Below are 18,933 nucleotides of genomic sequence, written 5' to 3'. Positions count from 1 at the left end.
AATATTGGGAGCTCAAATAAATTACGATATATATCCAATTTATATAATAGTATGTACAATTATAAAGAACTGTCCGCTTAAAACGCTTTATATATTTTTGTAATTTAGCTATAAAAGCTGTAGAGACTAATGTTTAGATTTCTAAAGCAAAAAAAATTTGTCAGTATAATCCATTCATGTAAATCTTATGTTTCGTTGTTTCCATATATTAGATTGTAATGCAACAATCGTATTAATCACATAATATTATATTGGCGAATGCATAGCACTGTGTACCTTGCATTATCATATTATGATATTATACATGCACTCAAATAACATTAAATGTGTATTACGGTCATTCCAAATATTTAAATTAATATAACCATATTTATTAGGTACTGTACACCTTTTTATGGTGTAATTTCGATATATTCATTAATATATTTTGTACTGCGACACAATAAATTATGTATATTGTTATAAATTATGTAATAAAAATATGTACATGATAAACTGTTGTTTGACGCACTTCTTTTTTTCTGAAATAATGAAAATCAAAAATAATTTATTTATGTAGAACACTTTAACCGTTAATGAACGTCAAGTTTTTCGTAATATTTTTTTTCATACCGTGACGTTCCTAATGTGCTATAAATACCATACATAATATATATCATATATATATATATACATAATCCAGGTACTGCACGTCTTATTGTGCTCTATTGCTGTTACAAAGTAGATTGAATTTTTATTAATATCGCTATAATACAGCAGCTATTAGATTTTACGAATTATTCTAATGCTGTTGGCCTTAGTTGCATGCAGTTTAATTGATCGAAAATAGCGATTAGTGCAGAGGGCTCTCCAAACCGCGGAAGGACTTAGGGAGCGACTGAAGGTTTACTCTTACCTCAGGGATAGGGAATTTTTATTGTGCTGATATATTATAGGTGAGGCTTCCTCTGGACGTCTTTTATCGTTTCCTGTTGGAATGATATCGATCCGAGGATTAGAGTACAGTCGGCGTAATATCCAAATATCAGTATAATAATATCCAGTTATTCACCGCGGAATCAGAATTTAAATTGACATTTAAATTGAGTTCTAGCCTAGGATTACTTACTTGTACCAAATAGAATTAATAAATCCTTATTTTTTATATCCTTAGGTTTTGAGTACTCTTTGTCTAGAATATACTTCTGTGTTAGAAGAAGCGTTGGTATATTTGTATTAGGTTCTCTGCATACAAAAGTAGATCAGGGCACTGGTACAGTATTTCTGTGTAGTTTCTAATAATTCAGCTCGTTCAGCCAAAGTTTGCCAGTTTGTTACTTAAGACTTAAAAAGAATCTCAATGAAACAATAATGTGGAAATTTTCAAAGCATTTTATTTATGACCTTTAACACTGTGTATAATATATTTTGATAGTACATTTAGAGCAATGAGTAATATTACCAATCATTACAATGTTCTTATTTTCAATAAATTGAATGAAATTCGTAAATTATATATAGAATATATAATTTTCTTATATATCATTCTCACCCAACAATCAACAATCACTATCGAAATCACAAGGGCCGGGCGAGTCGCTGGCGCTCCTCCGTCGAGCATGTCAGCGAACCGTCCGGCGCACCTTCCACCTCATCGTTCAGTATACAATAATAAAAGCACTAAACAAAGTAGATACAAGCTCCGGTACTATCAGTAAAACGTCCTCGAACAACGATCCATTAGAAATAATTCACGAATAATAGAGAACGTAACGTCAGAAAATAACAGCTAGTCATATAAAAATACCAGCATAGCTTAAACAGTATTCTATAAAAATATATAGGTACAATTACGGCCTCGCTCGGCCAATATCTCTAATTTAAAAGTTCTTTTAGAAATTACAAAAATATAAGAAATCAATAAAACCTATGCAAATTAAACTTCCAAGAAAAATGTTACTAGAATATACTTTATTACATCCACCGCACGACCACACCCGTGATTTTATTATTCCTGCTCACTATTCAACTACTTAAACATCATTTTGCTATGCAAAATACATTATTCTAATTATTTTGACAAAAAGAAATTACAACTTTGGAATGTTATAAAAATGACTAGAAACAAAATATATTATTTGATAACATTGAATTCATTTATTCGTTCATTAACAATTTAGAGGTTACATAAACATAAATATACGGCCCAAATCAGATCACAAAAATATTTGAACTTGTTACACAATCATATTGCACATATTTCATATTACAATATTACAAAACACCGCAAAAATACCTTTTACTGGTTAAAAATTAATATAAGCACAGCTTAATGTGCATCCTTCAATCCGTTACACCATGATCCCGACGACAAAACATATTTATTTCAATTGAAACATTAACACATAGCATGTCTAAATTTGGATAATACTTTTTGATCTTATATCTATATATTTTATTCTATGCTAAATTATTATCAGGATACTTTCTAGTGTTTAGCCAAGTACAATTATGTCTACGATCGAGTGTGTAAGCCGGTGTCGGACTCAGAACAAAAACAAGCAATACATCAGTTTACTACTGCTGTAAACAATTAAATACCAAATGAATATGTTAAGTTATTTACAAAGTTGAAAGTTACTTATGCTTACGATGGTGACATAAATATATCTATGTATACGCTTTATTATGAATAGAAATTAGTCACCTAAAAGCGATAGTATAGTGACAATTAACTTTATTTATTCAACATTTATAAAAGCGGCAACGAGATTTAATAATTGCTTGGACTTACAACAGATCGTTGAGAAAGTAAAGAAAACGAATGTCATCCATATAAAACTACCGTCCCATACATTACCTAACTACAGCAAAATTGAATCTCTGTATAAATATTAATCTATTAATCAAATAAATAGCTTTTTGAGCCCTGTTGTGATTCGAGTACATCCTATTCCATCCACGTCATTTTAAAGCAAACTCTTCAATTCGCGCCGAATATGGATGGAAAGAGTTTTAAAGAGACAAGTTCTAGTAACTACTGGGTGATTCACGCACAGCGTCGATGTACCTACCGGGCCTACTTTTATCACATATAATGTACCTACATTGTGTGTAGCTGTATTCATCTACAGGACCGGAATGGTTGCCAGTAAACGTTGCGGCTCGAACGAGCCCTCACAACGAACGAAATAAATACGAGAAATAAACATATCTATTAGTTAGTAACATCCACATTAACCTACTTTATACAATCCAATGAAACAAGTAATAAATATTTTATAGTATATCATTTTAAGAAATGAATCATAAATTAAAGATCTGCATAAATTAACGGCCACTACAATTGGTAGCACACAAAATATTGTTCTAATATTTTATTCGTAAGATGAGGGTCTATATTTTTAATTACAATGTCATTAATTATCATTATGTATTTACAATCAATACTAAAATGTGAAATGAATAAGTTACGTATGACGTCATACGAGTACGGACTATCGCCATCTTCAGTTGGCCTTTTGAGCCACAAAATATAATTAATCTACCAATCGGTCATACGTATATACAAGGTAAATTACATTAATATTGTATTCAACATTAGAAGAAGGTCTATATTGGATTCATTAATTTGTCATTTCACATCAACTTTCTTTAGGTCTTACAAATGGAGTCTATCAGACATTGCCGTGTGCCGGCATTGCATATTACACTTTGTGCGCAACACATAAAAGACATTATTGCACAATTAGGACATAAACACCCACCTAGTCATTGCACCACGATGCTTTAAATTTGAGAAAAACATTTATATTAACATTTAGGTTAATTTTGATGATAATTTAACAAAGGGGAAGACTATCAAAGCGGCGTATATTGCTACTTTGACAACACTCAATTTAACAAATCGAATCCTGTTATAATCATTCAAGGAACGTCATTCCCGTACAATATGGTAGGCATAGCAATCAAGACCAAATTCATTATATATAATTTCTATCTAGATAGGAAAAATCGTGGTCCAAAGACCTTAGTGTTATAATATAGGTACGTTTATAGATAGTAAATAAGATATTAAAAACCGCACGCATTCTCCCTAGTAGAAATTGAAATGGCCATAGACAAAATTAAGTATATAATTTTATAGTTTCATTTGTTAATCATTCCATTGTAAATATAGTTATTAGTTTACCCCAATCCCATAAATTCGGTGCACCGGTTTGGTCCCACCTATGGACCACCAAATATGTTAAATTAGTACCAATATAAAATAGTTGTAAAGTTTACGTATAAGTCGTATTCGCATTATATGCATTTGTTTAAAATTGCTAACAAATTAAAGATATGCTAAATTAATTGAATTGTTACTTTTTAATAATTCATTTTGTGGTCCCTACATTGTGAAAAATATAATATCTTCTAAAGATGGAAGAAAAAATATTTATATAAATTGTCATGTTTTGGAGCATAAGGATTTAAGATTTTTCGCGCTTATATTGAGCACTCAAAAGGACTTTAAATATATACATATATATATATTTATAACACTCCACCAAACCAGGCACAGACAGATCCCAACTATATACAATCAGATCAATATTCACTTTAGGTCGTACAGAGATCAGATAATTCAAAATAAGTTTGTAAAATTTTTTTGTATAGTTTCAACTACTGATTTATATAGTAATAAGAATTGTTGGCGAAGACTATTGTTTATATTAATTTTACAATTGTAAATTTAATATAGTCTTTAACAATACCTACCGACCTTATTAAACAATCAGATCAGTTATCAAAACTATTGTAGAAACAAAATTAAAAGCACATTATCAAATTGACATTTCCACTTAATACTGTAGATAAATCACTCTTGTATTTTTAAAATAGAAAATGAAAAACTACAATTTTTATATTGTTTTGCACTTTGTGCAAAATACATAAATATATTGTATAATTTCTATAGAATGAAAATATCAACTCATTAACGACCGCAATTAACTAATACGTGATTAAAATTGTTATTTCATTAATAATTTAGCGTTTAGTATAAAATTTGTACCTTGTAATGTTGTACTCACACTACAGTATAACCTAAAGTGATTATAATCGGCCATTTCAATGTCCGTGCAGGGGAGGGGCGGCGGATATGGCCCTATGTTGGAGGTGGCCGTCGGTGACGCACTTAAAAAACAAGGATAGACTCCATTGTGAGGTTGTCTCATGCGGTCTGCGGCTGCGCTTTGTCGGCCGCCGGCAGCTGCTTGTCGCCGCGCCGCGCCGACCGGGACCTGCGTGCCGACAACTTTACGCGTGTATATTGACTTGGGTCATGGGAGTTCAATTGTTATTGGAATCCCAGTCAAATTTATGATATAAAGCCCGCCACTGACGATGCATGTGAAAATGTCGCGTCCATTAAGTGTATACGCATAACTTGCTGCTTCTGTAATGTGTATTTCTTTTTTAAGTAGTTTTATTGAATAAACTTTTTCTGAAGGGAATTTTAATGGCAATTTGGAGTCATTTTATACGGTTAGCTGCGTGAATACCATCTACTTATTGGATAGAGTAAAACTTGACGGTCATTAAAAATTAAAAAGTTATTACATAGCCTTTTTTATAGACGTGAAAAAAGTTAGGAATTCAGATTTGCAGATTCTATTAAAATTCACCTTTTTCTATTTAGGTGGATAATCGATTTTTTTATTCAAGGAGACCAAGTAAAAATTGTTTGTTTCTATGCATCGTCAATTTCAGGCTTTAGTTTAAATGTCTCACATAGAATGATCTCACCTAATCTGTCCCGCGAGGAGTGGATTGATGGCGTACAGCCAGTCGTGTACTTCCTTATCACCGAGGGTCTGCAGTAGATACCCGCGCTCCTTGCTCACCACACTGCAAATATTTATTAGATAAGATTAGAAAATAGTTTTATCTATCTATTTGACATTGTAGAAAGTCGACTGCGTCGATTATAGACGAAGAATACTGACTATAGGCGATTGTTATTACTTTATTTTCCATTGTAGTTATATATATCAAAATTTAATATAATGGTTGAAATTTTATGTATAATTCTTAGTGTAGTAAAATGTACTAGTGATATTAGAGGTAGTCACCTGAAGGTGTTAGGCATGCGGACCATCTGCTCCTGGTCCTCCGAGTACTCAACGTGCGCGTTGGCGAGGTTGATGACCGCGCGCTCGATGGGGTCGCGCTCATCTCGGTAGATGAACACGTACGGCCGCCGGACCACCTTGTCGATAAGGGACATCATTTGAACATTATTTGAGGTCAATAAATGGAGGGTTAGTGAAAATTCAACTTAAAGAACCGTCTACCTATTTATTGTATTACGAATTGTAAATTGAAACACTACTGATCGATTGAAAAAGAAGTTTATTTTAGATTACAGTAAAACAGCGCGTTGTGGAATATGTGCATCTATCGTAAAAAAGGTGAATAAATCCCGGCAAGGTTAAAGTAGAATTTATTAGATCATCAAATGCATAGAGCCACTGTGATCTGATTAGTCAAAAATGTTTGGTATATATTATACTAGCTACCCGCGCTGGTTTTACACGGGTGTACATGTATTTATAATTAAACATAATTTTATATATTTGAATAGAATAGAATAGAAAATCATTTATTCAAATAAACTTAATTCAAGCACTTTTGAATAGTCATATGTTGCTCTTTTAAATAATCCTTGTAAGTTTACATTTACAAGTCGAAACGTGTGAATACAAACTACCAACAAGCACAAATTTTTTGGGTCAAATATAAATATGCAATAAGATTAAATCAGTCGTAGTGATGAGAGCAGACCAGTCCCTACAAGCAGCACTCGTTTCACGAGTATGACGGATGAGCCAGCCATCACTGAATATTATTTTAAAAAGAGAACAAGAAGTCCTATCGATCAGCCGGTGCTTTAGAAGGTGTAAAATATCGTATAGTAATAACGCAAGTGAATATTATTGTAAAAAGAGAACACGAGGTGGTGTCGACCAGCCGTGGGTGCGTTTTAAAAAGAGAAGGTGTGTCGGCACCGACCAGCCAGCGCTTCTTCCAGCCGTGCGTGCCGTGCTGCAGCACGTTGAGGTAGCCGCGGCGCGCGACGGCGGCCGACACGCGCACCTCCTCGCACTCGGGCACGTACAGCGCGCCGGCCGCGCCGCCCGCGCCGCCGCCGCCGCCCCACGCCGCCATCGACTTCTCCAGCAGCGCGCGCTCCGGGGAGCACAGTCTGCGGGAAACAGATTCTCACTAATTAAGTAGCAGACGATTGACGAACGAAACGGCTACTGAATCTAAAAAGGGACAACGACGGGCCACTGTCCCGCTTACATTTATACACGATTGGTACAGACGGTCCTCTTTGTCGGGACCGATTTGAAGCCGACAAAACGCCCGCTCACGTAATCCGTTTTTAATTTAATTTTTTTAATTACCCTATACACTCACACACTTAGTACACTTTTTTAAGACTAATGCATTTTTACAATATCTCCGTTAGAGAACTATACAGTATACGCTCGTAACATTCAATCAACTAACGTTATAAAAAAAACTTATATTCTTTATTTGTAATAGGCAAATCCAAAAAATACTACTTTAAAAATTCTTTTAAATATATAGGTTATATTATCAGCAAAAAACAACAACTATATTTTATTTCCAATCGAAATAAGAAATTCCTATCATTCTTGCAAGGATGCATCACTAGTAGTAGTTAGATACATATAATATACTCACTCGAAGCTGCTGGCACTATGTATGGAAGAGAGTAGACTAGGTGTGGAAATATCAGCTGAGACGCCCTCGTCGACTGGCGTTGCCGGCGACACTGCTGTTTCTACCTCTTTGCCAGACGACCCTATCCGTCCTAAGAAACAGATTAACAAATATATATTAATATAAAAGAGACTTCAAAGATGATGTTTTCAAAAATTAAGGTTACTTAAGGTTTGACAACGCGCATCTGTCTCCCCTGGAATTTCAACTGTCCATATATACGGTAACCGTTTATCTCAGATAGGCCGTATGCTTGTTTGCCAATGTCGTAGTATAAAAACTATAAAATTCATAATGAAAATGAGATAGAACGAAATTATTTTCTATACAAATAGCGAGAAAGAAGCATGGTCACTTGTGCATTAGATGTTTAGAAATATCGATTTATTTACATTTTCCATGCCATATATATATGACCATTAAGTAGTAAACGTTAAAATAACAGACATTATTCTTTTCCATATTTTGAAAGTATATTTACTGCCTTTAACGGCCACTATGCAACTTGGTTTGTATGTTGGAAAAGTGATATACAAAGAAATTGTAATGAACATAAGCTCGGAATTTTACATCAGTTAGTCAGCTTATTTTCCATTCCAGTTACGAAATAGTAAATAAGTAAGCAATACAGACAGATACGCCACAGTGAGTTAGCAGGCACGCCGTAATGTGCCTTTACTTAGTAGGCAGTCATACGTTATTACAATACTTAATACATAGGAACAGACAGCGACAGCGACTTTATTTTATACTATGTAATGATGATATTTCATAAATTAAAAAGTTTAAATGTTACAATTGATAATGATTGGTAGACTACCTTGCATGAGTTTGATGTATTTGGTAGCGAGGTCCTTCTCGCCTGGTGCTAATTCACGCTCGTTTTCTTCGCGTGCTCCCTCAGCCGCCGCCTTGGCAGCCATATTGCATACTTCCTGTGTATAAATTGTAACATATAAATTGACACAAGTTATTAAAAATTTGACATCAAAAAAACTATTTGGAACCACAACCGATAAGCTCATATATACTCGTAACAATTGGATTTAACTTTAAGTCGATCAAGATTTAAATTTAAGTATAATAGTGGCTTGAAGATAATGTATTGACATATGGGTGTATAACGAATATAAAAATTTTTTGGTCCTTCGAGCCAGACGTACCTTCTCTGTCTTGGTGAAGTCGTTGGGTGTGACGGTGTTCTCGTGTCCATGCCGCAAACGCTCGCGCAATGCGAGGAAGTGTCGCGTACGGCCCACTTGTTCTAAACGGGTCATCTTCTCCAGTTCCCACTATATAATACAAACTTTCAATTTATTACAAGTTGTGATATTACAAAGGCAGAGAGAAATGTAGAGATGGTTACATGAGTTTTACTTATTCATTCCTAACGTACTAGAATAAACTTTAATTTACTCTAGTAGTTAAATTAGTATCGACGATGTCTGACTGAATTATGTTTGTCTATTGTGCTCGTGTACTCGCCTGGTGGTCGAATATAAGCGAGTCGCCGCGTGGTCGCCAGCCGTGCAAGTTCTCCTCGCCACGGACGTATGTGCCGCTCGTGTCCAGCACACGACGCTGTCGCCGCTGTACGCCTGCGTATACAATAAACATTATTAATTGGCATATCATTCAATTATTATATAGGTATTATATTTTCATTTGATTGATTAACTTTCCTACTTTTGTATCAAGAATAGAAAGTAATAAGTAAGTTTAGCTTCTAATCGTCCGCGGGTTATAACGGGCCACTATGTACGTTACGGGCCTCCACCGTGTGCTCATTATTTGGGCGTAATGATGGAGTGAACCACTCCAGCGTCGTTCTTTTCAATCTTATAGAGAGGCCGGTAATCGGCCTGGGCTCGTACACGGCGATGAGTCACTGGTACGTGTGGTCTGCGCGTGTCGTCACTGTACGTACCGGGCTCGAGCGCGCGGTGCAGACTGAGCTCGTACACGCCGGTGAGGTGGTCTGCGCGTGTCGTCACTGTACGTACCGGGCTCGAGCGCGCGGTGCAGACTGAGCTCGTACACGCCGGTGAGGTGGTCTGCGCGCGCGTGTCGTCCTCCGAAGAGTGCGCGACGCAGGGAGCGGCCCGTGCGAGCCTCGCGCCCCACCACCACCACCGACAGGTCCTTGGTCACGATGGCCGGCCGCCCGCAGTTCTCCACCTGCGTCGTCACACAGCTTATAATGTTGCGGAAAAACCTTCACACACATCACTATCCACCCGAGGCACCTCTCTCCGGCGTATAGTAGGATAATGGGAGAGTAATAATAAAGAAGAGTAGAACTCGTATGACGTTTATAAGTCAGTGCGTAGAGACAGTATTGAATATACTAATATACAAACTGTCAGTGGATATTGTTACGGGTTAGTAATAGGATGTTGTAGTAGAACGATTGAGACGATGTATATTGACAGACGAGAGTGAACTGACCTCCAGATATGCGCTGAGTGTTATGTAGACGACCTCTCCATTCGCGCTCACCCTGTTGAGTAGTGGGGAGCCGTGCAAGCTGCTGTCCCACGCCGCCTCGAACCTGAGACCAACACAGTTGTATTTTAATATTTTTATATAGTATAGGAGACAAAGCACTAGTTGCCTGACATAAATATATAATAATAATAATCTAAAGATTAGAACTTCGCTATTTCTCATCTTATAATGAAAAATAAAACATAATCCAACCTATAACATAATAAAATATATACCTGAAAACGGCACGGTCGTCAAGTGTTGGCCGCTCGCCGGGGAACAGGCCGAGGGAGAGAGCACCGTCCTCGTCGCCGTCAGACGCATCCTCATTCGCTTCGGGTGTATTACGGATACGACCTACACAAACAGATATATTCGCATTCAGTATATATGTAATAATTATTACTATTTAATGACTTAATTTGTATTCATGAGTTGTTTGTAGCGATCTGAGTGTTTTCTATGTACATTATGTATGTTAATATAAACAATATATCTATGTATTTATATTAGTTATCTAGTACCCCATAACACAAGTTCTGCTTAACTTTGTGAATTGTCCTGAGATATCATTATTATATGGTAGGGGAAAAAAATTACGTAAAAACTAAATGTACATAAGCGGTCAAAATGTCCTACATAAATAAATATTTTAATTAATCATGGCTGAAATAAAATAAAAAACGCACCAACGACTAGTTCGCGCACGTCGCTCCACTGCAGGTCTGAAGACGGCTCGTGCAGGATTGTGATGCGGATGCGGCGTTGGATGCCCTGATGCAGCAAGAACAGACCCCGGCACGGCAGCTCATCGCTATGCTCCACCACCTGATCCACACAACGAAACATTATTATGAATAGACATTGTGAAAGTTGACTCAACTTACATAGAAATATATTTTTTTATATATTAAAATATTTGAATTATGAAAGTATGTACATTTCTTTGTTTTATAAAACAAAGAAATGTATATATATATAGAAAGTACAATGGTAAAGGTTATACTTATTATCGATTATTTTATATTTCAATTGATAAGGCAATTTATAATTTATTTATATATTTTTATCGTTATTTATCGTTATCTGTATTTGCATATGAACAATTTTTTTTTAAATTTCTTGATACCTTTACAAAACAGTCATGCTCACAGACTATTTCGTTCTATTAAATACGTATACATTTCAAAGAATATATTACTAGTATCTAAACACAATAGGGTATATAGAGTAAGCGTTGAGACTGACCGCGGGCACGTAGTCGCCGCTGGGCGCGAGCTCGCAGATCTCGAACCAGACGAGCAGGTCGTGCTTGGAGTGCAGGTGCGAGGAGCAGCACGGCGGCGCCACGCTGGCGGCGCCCCACTTGGGGCTGCGCACGGGCGCGGAGATCGGGATCGCCGGCGGCAGCATCCGCCGCGGCGGAGTGCGCCCGCCCACGCCGCTGTCCTGCTTCGCGTCCTGCGCATCCACCACCCTCATCTACCACCCGAAGGCTCTAACGATGGCGCTCGGGGACAGCGAGTTACACTACACTAGTGGGCTCTAGAGGTCCCGTTATTAACGATGTCATATCAAATTCCTTCCACGCGGTCTGCCGTACCCAGACCTACTTCGCGTCCTACGCATGCACCGCCCCCAAAGCTCTAGTAATGGTGCTCCGGAGACAGGGGATTAGACTATACTAGTAGGCTCTAGAGGTCCCGCAAAGCTCTTATAGTAGCGCTAGAGGAATATGGGACTAGTGGGGTCTAGAGGTCCCGTAGAGTTCTAATAATAGCGCTCAATAAAGAGAAATTCAAGTTGATGTAGAAAGATTTTGCCATCGACCAGATCCGATGTCACAACCTTTCAGGCCTATAAATCAGGGTGCTAAACCACTAAGTCACGATTACAGTCTTTCATACCAATATTATAAATGCGAAATAATGTCCGGTTGTAACCTTTGCACGTTTAAACGAATCTTAATGACCTTTAACATGAAGAAAGATTGTATAACAACTACGAATCTATTTTCTTAAAAAAGTAGACGATGTTTCGGGTAAAACCACGTAATATATAAAGTAAATATCACATACATACATGCACAAGCACAATATATTAAATACTTACACTTACCTTGTGTAGCGGGTGCTGCTGGTAATGTCCGAAGACTTCGAAAACGATCGGTTGTGTTTTTATATATTCGACGAACGATTTCGTCACAGGAACTGTGATCTGAAACAATTAAATCATTCATATTATACATACTGATTGCGTTATATTTCTTATAACACAAGAAATATAACGCAATCAGTAGTATACGCTACTGGAGTGAATTTTGAAAATTGCTTTAAAAGCTGTTCACGCAATATAGCCTCAAAATATATAGAAATAATTTTATATTAAGCTATGGTTAGTAGTGAGCGAGATTTTAAAACTAGTAAGGTCGCTAATACAGTGTTTAGCGACCTTACTAGTTTTAAAATCTTATTTTGCATCATAAATATTATTATATTTATAAAATGATATGCTATGATGGGCAGATGCCCAGCTGCAGGATAAATAGCGTTTGGAACATACAACTATAGAAGTGAAGGTTGAATATAATTAACGGTATTGTTTAAACTTGTATAAAATATAGCACTTACATTTTGTACGTGATAAAAACCGAGGGGCGAATTCTTGCCAGTGTTCTTGACGGGCTCTGTCGAAAAAGCATCTTCGTTGCGATGCAGGAAGCTGTTTTAAATATATATTTTATTACATTTATTTCGTAGTCATATCTAAGTATAATTATGAATATGTTTATCACTACATTATATTATTTTATCTGTGTGTTGAATATGCAATCATTATTTCCATTATCCAGAAGAAAAAAAACTAGCAAGTACATTAAAGAAACTGAACTAGTACTTTTATACTTTAACCCATGGAAATGGACCGGCCATTTTCAATTGAGTCAGCCCTATACAATATCAAAATGTTGGCTCGACTAATAAACTAGGATTCTAGTTATTAGTCGGTGGTTACATGCAGATTTATTAGAATATGAGAGATTACACCGATCGATCAGGTGACAAATCGTGTTTGGCATCGGTTGTTTATCAGCTGTTACGGTTCGCCGTGTACTTACTTAAACTGGCAGAAAACGTCGGCATAATCTGTGGAGATGCTATGCGCCTGCAGCACTGTGACGCGGAAGGTGAACTCCTTGCCAGGCGTCAGGTGTTCCGGCAGCTCCTCTTCCTTGAGTTCGGACGCCAGCGAGCTATCGCCACGCCCGCTGTCCGCATCGCACTCACCTACCGCCAAATCTGACCGTACATACAAATATAAACATAATTTAATATTATTCTTTTATTCCAAAAAAATCTTAAAGTGTCATCAATATGGGACAATTATTATACTGTTTTATGTTTATCTATACATATAAATAAAATTGGAGTGTCTATTTGTAATATGGAAATAACAGTTTTATACTACATGCATATTTTTACAAATATATAAAAACGGTACATGCACCAAAATAAGATTTTTTACAATTTTTGTCTGTGTAATCTCTGAAATGGCTGGATCGATTTTGACGCGACTTTTAGAATAACAAAGTTAAATTCCACGCGGACGAAGTCGCGGGTACTATGCAGTACTTATTATCTTATTTTGTTACTATCACATGGATGGTAGCGGAATTAAACAAAATAAGATAAATCCATTAAGTAATGGAAAGGACAATTGCAAAATTACACCTAATTAAATAAAATATATACTAAAAATGTTCAAATAACCTTCAATTTTGATGTTCGAGTCCTGCTGGTCGCCGATACGGTCCTCTAGATTGATGGCGTTGTTTTTCTCAACATTGGTGAGCGCCTTGACTCGTGAGCGCGTTGGCGCCACGTCGTCATCGAACGATATCTTCGCCGACTGTTTCACACCGGCAGCGAATTCTGCGTTATCTACGAATAAATAATAATAAATAAATTCACGTATGTAATGTTGAAAAATATACTGTAATTATTTTGTGTAGTCATGTTTTACAAGAATTATAAAAAAAAATATCAAAACTTGAGTTGGTACTATTGAATGCAATTGAAACCAGGCTTCATCTAAAACCCGTTGAAAATGTAAAAGTTATGTATCTTGTTGTTTATCTAAAAGAAATACACCATTGGTAACTACCAAAAAAACAAAGTTTGTTTGTTTGTAACACTCTACTGTACAGATTATGTATAAAAAGACAGAACTGACTTATAAAATAAATGGGACAATATCGGACACAGTTTGAGTGACTGAGAGGAATTGTGAAGTGGTGGAATTTTGTACAATTGTGTACAATAAATAATACAAAGTAATAATAGGTACATAGTAATGGTACTAACTTTTCTCAGCGTCGATGACTGCCTGCACGGCCACACGGAGGTAGCCTTTCACGTCTCCTTTCTCGTTCACTATAGCCACCTTGTGAATGAGTGGAACCGGGTACAGGAGATTCGACAGGTACACGAAGCTCCTATATACAAACATATGTTCATTAATAATAACCCTGGACTCTGGACAAATAATAATTGTCTTACTTATAATGTAATTTAAAATAACATTATATTGAATAATGTTGATATTTTCTAAATATGGCATGTTTGAAATAATAATTATTTTAGACCTTTATGTACACATGTTAGACTAAATAAATTTAATTACAACAAGGCAAAAACAATGTTATTTAATTGTTTTTCATGGATGTTGACGACAGTTTTTCACATACTAAGGTCATATAACATTGAAAATGTATTTAGGACATTTTATTTGAGTATGAACAATTAGAACTGTATGAGAACTGTACATGTAAATTTACTGAATTTGGTACCTGATCATTAACTACCTAAAATAATTATGCACATATCAATAAATTGGGTCAATGAAATTATGAACTCACCGTCCCACCATACGGAACCATGGGAATCTGTCATAAAAGGGGTCGCCGCCGGTCACCGACTCGATGTTGTGGTCGGGCGAAGTCGGGGACAGCTCGGCCTCGTTGTGGTACATCTCACGCATGAGCTCCAGGCGTTGCCTGCCACCAAAAGGAATCATTCAGTACAATTGTAGAAAAAAACTTTTGTTTAACTAAATAATTTGTGTGAATTAGCGAAATCACATAGGGTAGTGCAGTGCCGGATTAAGCTAGCTCAGAGCCCGTAACAAATTATTTTAAAATGGTCCATAGCATTGTTTGGGAATTCAGTTTCGAATTTAGGGTTTTAAAAAAAATAACAATTTTCTTAGTTCTCCCTTTGTACAATTAAAACAAGTACTTAAACATTCAAAAAAATATATTATATTATTTTCTTGTAGTACTATTTTCGGACTGGAGTGAGAACAGGGCGTGGTTTAATGCTCGAAGCCTGTAGTAATTACTCTTGCTACTGCGTCAATCCGGCACTGGGATAGTGGACGGGCAAAGGTTTAAAAAGAAAGAAATCCCGAGACAAAAAGCATAAAAGGGAAAGGGCTATAGCCATAGACAATCTTATTTATTTTACAATTTAGCAAACCGCACAACGACAAATAAATAGCTTTATCAATGAGTTTGTGTATTGAACAAGCTGTAGCAGATTTATTTACTTCTACAATATCACACTGGGACTTATACTCGTTCAGTGTTAAAATACATAGATCAAAGTTTAACTATATTTTGAAAAATACCATACAGCTCGACCGCTGAAGTACATACCTTTTGCAACCTACGTACTTCAGCAGTAGAATGCGTATACGTGCTTACGTATACACTTTATGTACGTAGTAGGCACGTATGAATACATATCACGTATGCATGCCACATATATACTACATAGAACTGAAATATGCAGGATATATTGAACAAAGTGTCAGTTTATGTTAAAGGCACGAAATCTTAACACATACAAATATTTTCTGATCTACATCATTTATATAAATAGATGAAAGCTTTAAACATGTCAGATTAACAAGACGTACACTTTGCACATGTTTAACTTAACATGAATACAATAAGAACATTCCTTTATTATTAATTAGTTAGGTATATAAAACAAGATCTAATGAAAGGGTAAAATTATGGGTAACTAAAAATATAAGGTAAAATTAAGGTACTATATATTTTTCCAAATGCATAGGGAGAAATAAAAGGTTATTGCTTACTTATGCTCTATTTGTAATAAATCAAAAACAATTGAAAAATAGTTTCATATTTAAACTATATCACTTGGAAAAACTTTAGTATCACGAATACATTTATTATTGTACATTCCACATGAAGCATCAGCACACTGCAAGCGAAAATTATAAATCAAATAAAAAGGGCAAATATGTTTTAAAAGTGGACATTTATGATATGGGATATAATGATTTCATATATATTTGAAATTTAAAACAGTTAAATTTTCTAAATTTTTTGTCAAAATATTACAGTTAGGTAACAAATACACGTATTTAAGAGGTTGTAAATCAATATATTTCGTTCGTCAAATTTAATTTTAATGATATACAAATTAGTCAATAAGATTAAAAGAAGTAAAACAAAATATAAAAGATATTGATCATTATAGATGCATACATTCATTAATGCAACATTATTAGTTTAATAATAATATTTTATACTTGAGGGTTGGTATATTTCTGAATATAGTACAAAATAATGTACAAGAAGTACTACACAATGCAGGTATAATACAAAACATAGTGACATCGTTGACTATGATCCAGAGTATTATGTGCGAATATATAGTTACAGAGTAAAAAAGTTATGATCTATATACACTGTAAAATAACATAAGCTTAGGTAAAGTAACAGTCTTTTTATTTCTGTTCTTTTATTTACCAATGACTTCTTACATAAATTTTGATATAGTAAAATTATACAGTAAAAACAGAAATAAAATAAAAACAAATGTATCGACTAACACACAGGGTGTTCGATTTATAAAGACTGAGTTATGCAACATACTTGTACAATAAAATTACAAAGCTTATTTTAAACAAATTCGTGTTTTATGTTCAACAAACCAATATAATTATGTGCAACACAAGCTATGCAAGCTATCACAACATCCATAACAATGTCGGTGTAGTGATGACCTAGCGAACTGACTAAACCTACATGTGGGGTACGTCGGATGGGTTTCAAATTAACGGATTCTTGAATTAAGCCGACGTGTACGTGATCCAATCAAGTAGAAGGTAGAAACAAAACAGTTACTATAAAATCAGTAACAGATAAAATAAATCTTTGTTTATTATTAATTAATTTACGAATACATTAATTAAATTTCAGTATTGTATTGCCAATGAATATTTAAATTTGGGACTAAATATTTTTAATGAATACAAAATAAGGTATACAAACACTACACATTTTTATATTTTTAACGATATGTTAAACAGCCGCTGCTTTGTTTCTCCTTGCGCGAAGCGAGGCAGGACGAGACGAGACGAGGCGAGGCGACGCGAGACGAGGCGAGGCGACAACAAACCTCGACGGCAGCAGATTGGCTAGCGACAAGCGCGTCTGCTGCGCGCACGCGGATATACACTGCAGTATCTCGGACTGAGCCGCGGTGGCGGCGGACGCGGAGGCGGAAGCGGAGGCGGTCACGGCCGCGACGGCGGGCGGCGGCGCCAGCACCAGTGGTGGCTGCTCCTCTTCCTCCGCGTACGCGCTCTCGTTCATGTTGTAAATCTGACGCATTAGCTCCAGGCGGTGGCTACGGACAATACATCGCCATGTAGCCCAGCCCCTACTGCCCTACGCCTCGGCTACTCCGCCTAGCGAGAGGACATGCTGCCCATGATGACCTCGTGCCTCGGTTATGATAATTTTTCTTTATTTTTATCGGAAATCTTGCACAGTTGTTTTTCCTGTATTAATATCCTGCCTATTTCAATTCCTTTTCTAAGTGTCTTTCTGGCTTTGGTGACAACACATGTCCTCTCGTAATAACTACAATTTCGAGCATATGAATGTGTACACTTCGATGCCACCCGGAAAGCTCTCTAAGTGATATCGTATCGTATCGTAGATCCTATAGTTTATAATATATATACATAGATATAATAAAGCCATAAAAGGAATAAGGTTTGTAACTACATATATTTTTATGACAAACGATAGTGTTATAAATATTATTTATAAATTCAGTGTCTGCGTGTAACTACTGTCTGTGTCATATTTCTATATAGATAGTTCAAATATGTAATGAAACGGTTTTGTATACAGTGGAATTCAAAAAAATATTTCGTAATCGTAAAAATTATAGAGTCCAAATTACATGACATGTACCTAATAAATAAATTCAACGCGAATGTAGTGACGAAGATCGTATCAAACAATATTTAAAAAACATTACGTATATATTATATATTAGCAATTAATAATGATAAACTAAAATAAAAAGCGGCAACATAAACAAGCATTATTTGTAAGATTTCACATCTCTACCCAGACATTCAACCTAAAAGGAAGCAATACTTACCACACAATTTATATTACACACTTTTAAATATACCTATTTACAAGTATGAGTAAATATTATGTTTAAAAAAATATCTGTCTATTTAAAATTCACAAAAAAAAACATACCCTTATAAATGTTCATAAATATGTATTGAATTAGAAATAATATATTAAAAAAAGATAAAAACGCAACCAAA

General features: G+C 35.6%; 1 protein-coding gene across 10 annotated transcripts in view; it reads right to left on the bottom strand.

Moving 5' to 3' along the window:
* Window positions 1-3,089: 3,089 nt before the first annotated feature.
* Window positions 3,090-18,933, bottom strand: part of LOC131851367 (kinesin-like protein unc-104) — a 114,268-nt gene continuing 98,424 nt past the window's right edge. For 4 of the 10 annotated variants that reach the window (XR_009357876.1, XR_009357875.1, XR_009357880.1 and 1 more), the window contains 16 exons: window positions 17,757-17,987; window positions 15,182-15,319; window positions 14,628-14,758; window positions 14,034-14,204; window positions 13,382-13,562; window positions 12,897-12,987; window positions 12,385-12,483; window positions 11,515-11,748; window positions 10,956-11,094; window positions 10,503-10,623; window positions 10,228-10,330; window positions 9,707-9,957; window positions 9,265-9,377; window positions 8,943-9,071; window positions 8,600-8,714; window positions 7,780-7,870 (listed from right to left, as the gene is read on the bottom strand). Coding sequence is in view for 1 of the 10 variants with exons in the window: in XM_059201860.1 (XP_059057843.1) it covers window positions 5,198-5,267; window positions 5,773-5,874; window positions 6,099-6,235; window positions 7,039-7,231; window positions 7,741-7,870; window positions 8,600-8,714; window positions 8,943-9,071; window positions 9,265-9,377; window positions 9,783-9,957; window positions 10,228-10,330; window positions 10,503-10,623; window positions 10,956-11,094; window positions 11,515-11,727; window positions 12,385-12,483; window positions 12,897-12,987; window positions 13,382-13,562; window positions 14,034-14,204; window positions 14,628-14,758; window positions 15,182-15,319; window positions 17,757-17,987 (2,782 nt within the window). In the remaining 9 variants the exon portion in view is untranslated. Of the gene's footprint in view, window positions 5,268-5,772; window positions 5,875-6,098; window positions 6,236-7,038; window positions 7,232-7,740; window positions 7,871-8,599; window positions 8,715-8,942; window positions 9,072-9,264; window positions 9,378-9,706; window positions 9,958-10,227; window positions 10,331-10,502; window positions 10,624-10,955; window positions 11,095-11,514; window positions 11,749-12,378; window positions 12,484-12,896; window positions 12,988-13,381; window positions 13,563-14,033; window positions 14,205-14,627; window positions 14,759-15,181; window positions 15,320-17,756; window positions 17,988-18,933 lie in introns of those variants that run through there. The other 6 variants (XR_009357882.1, XR_009357883.1, XM_059201860.1 and 3 more) reach the window with 5 other exon arrangements.

This window comes from Achroia grisella, unplaced genomic scaffold, assembly GCF_030625045.1.
Source record: "Achroia grisella isolate CSIRO2021 unplaced genomic scaffold, CSIRO_AGI_Agris_v1 utg782, whole genome shotgun sequence".
NCBI lineage: Eukaryota > Metazoa > Arthropoda > Insecta > Lepidoptera > Pyralidae > Achroia > Achroia grisella.
This window is presented reverse-complemented; position numbering and strand designations above follow the sequence as displayed.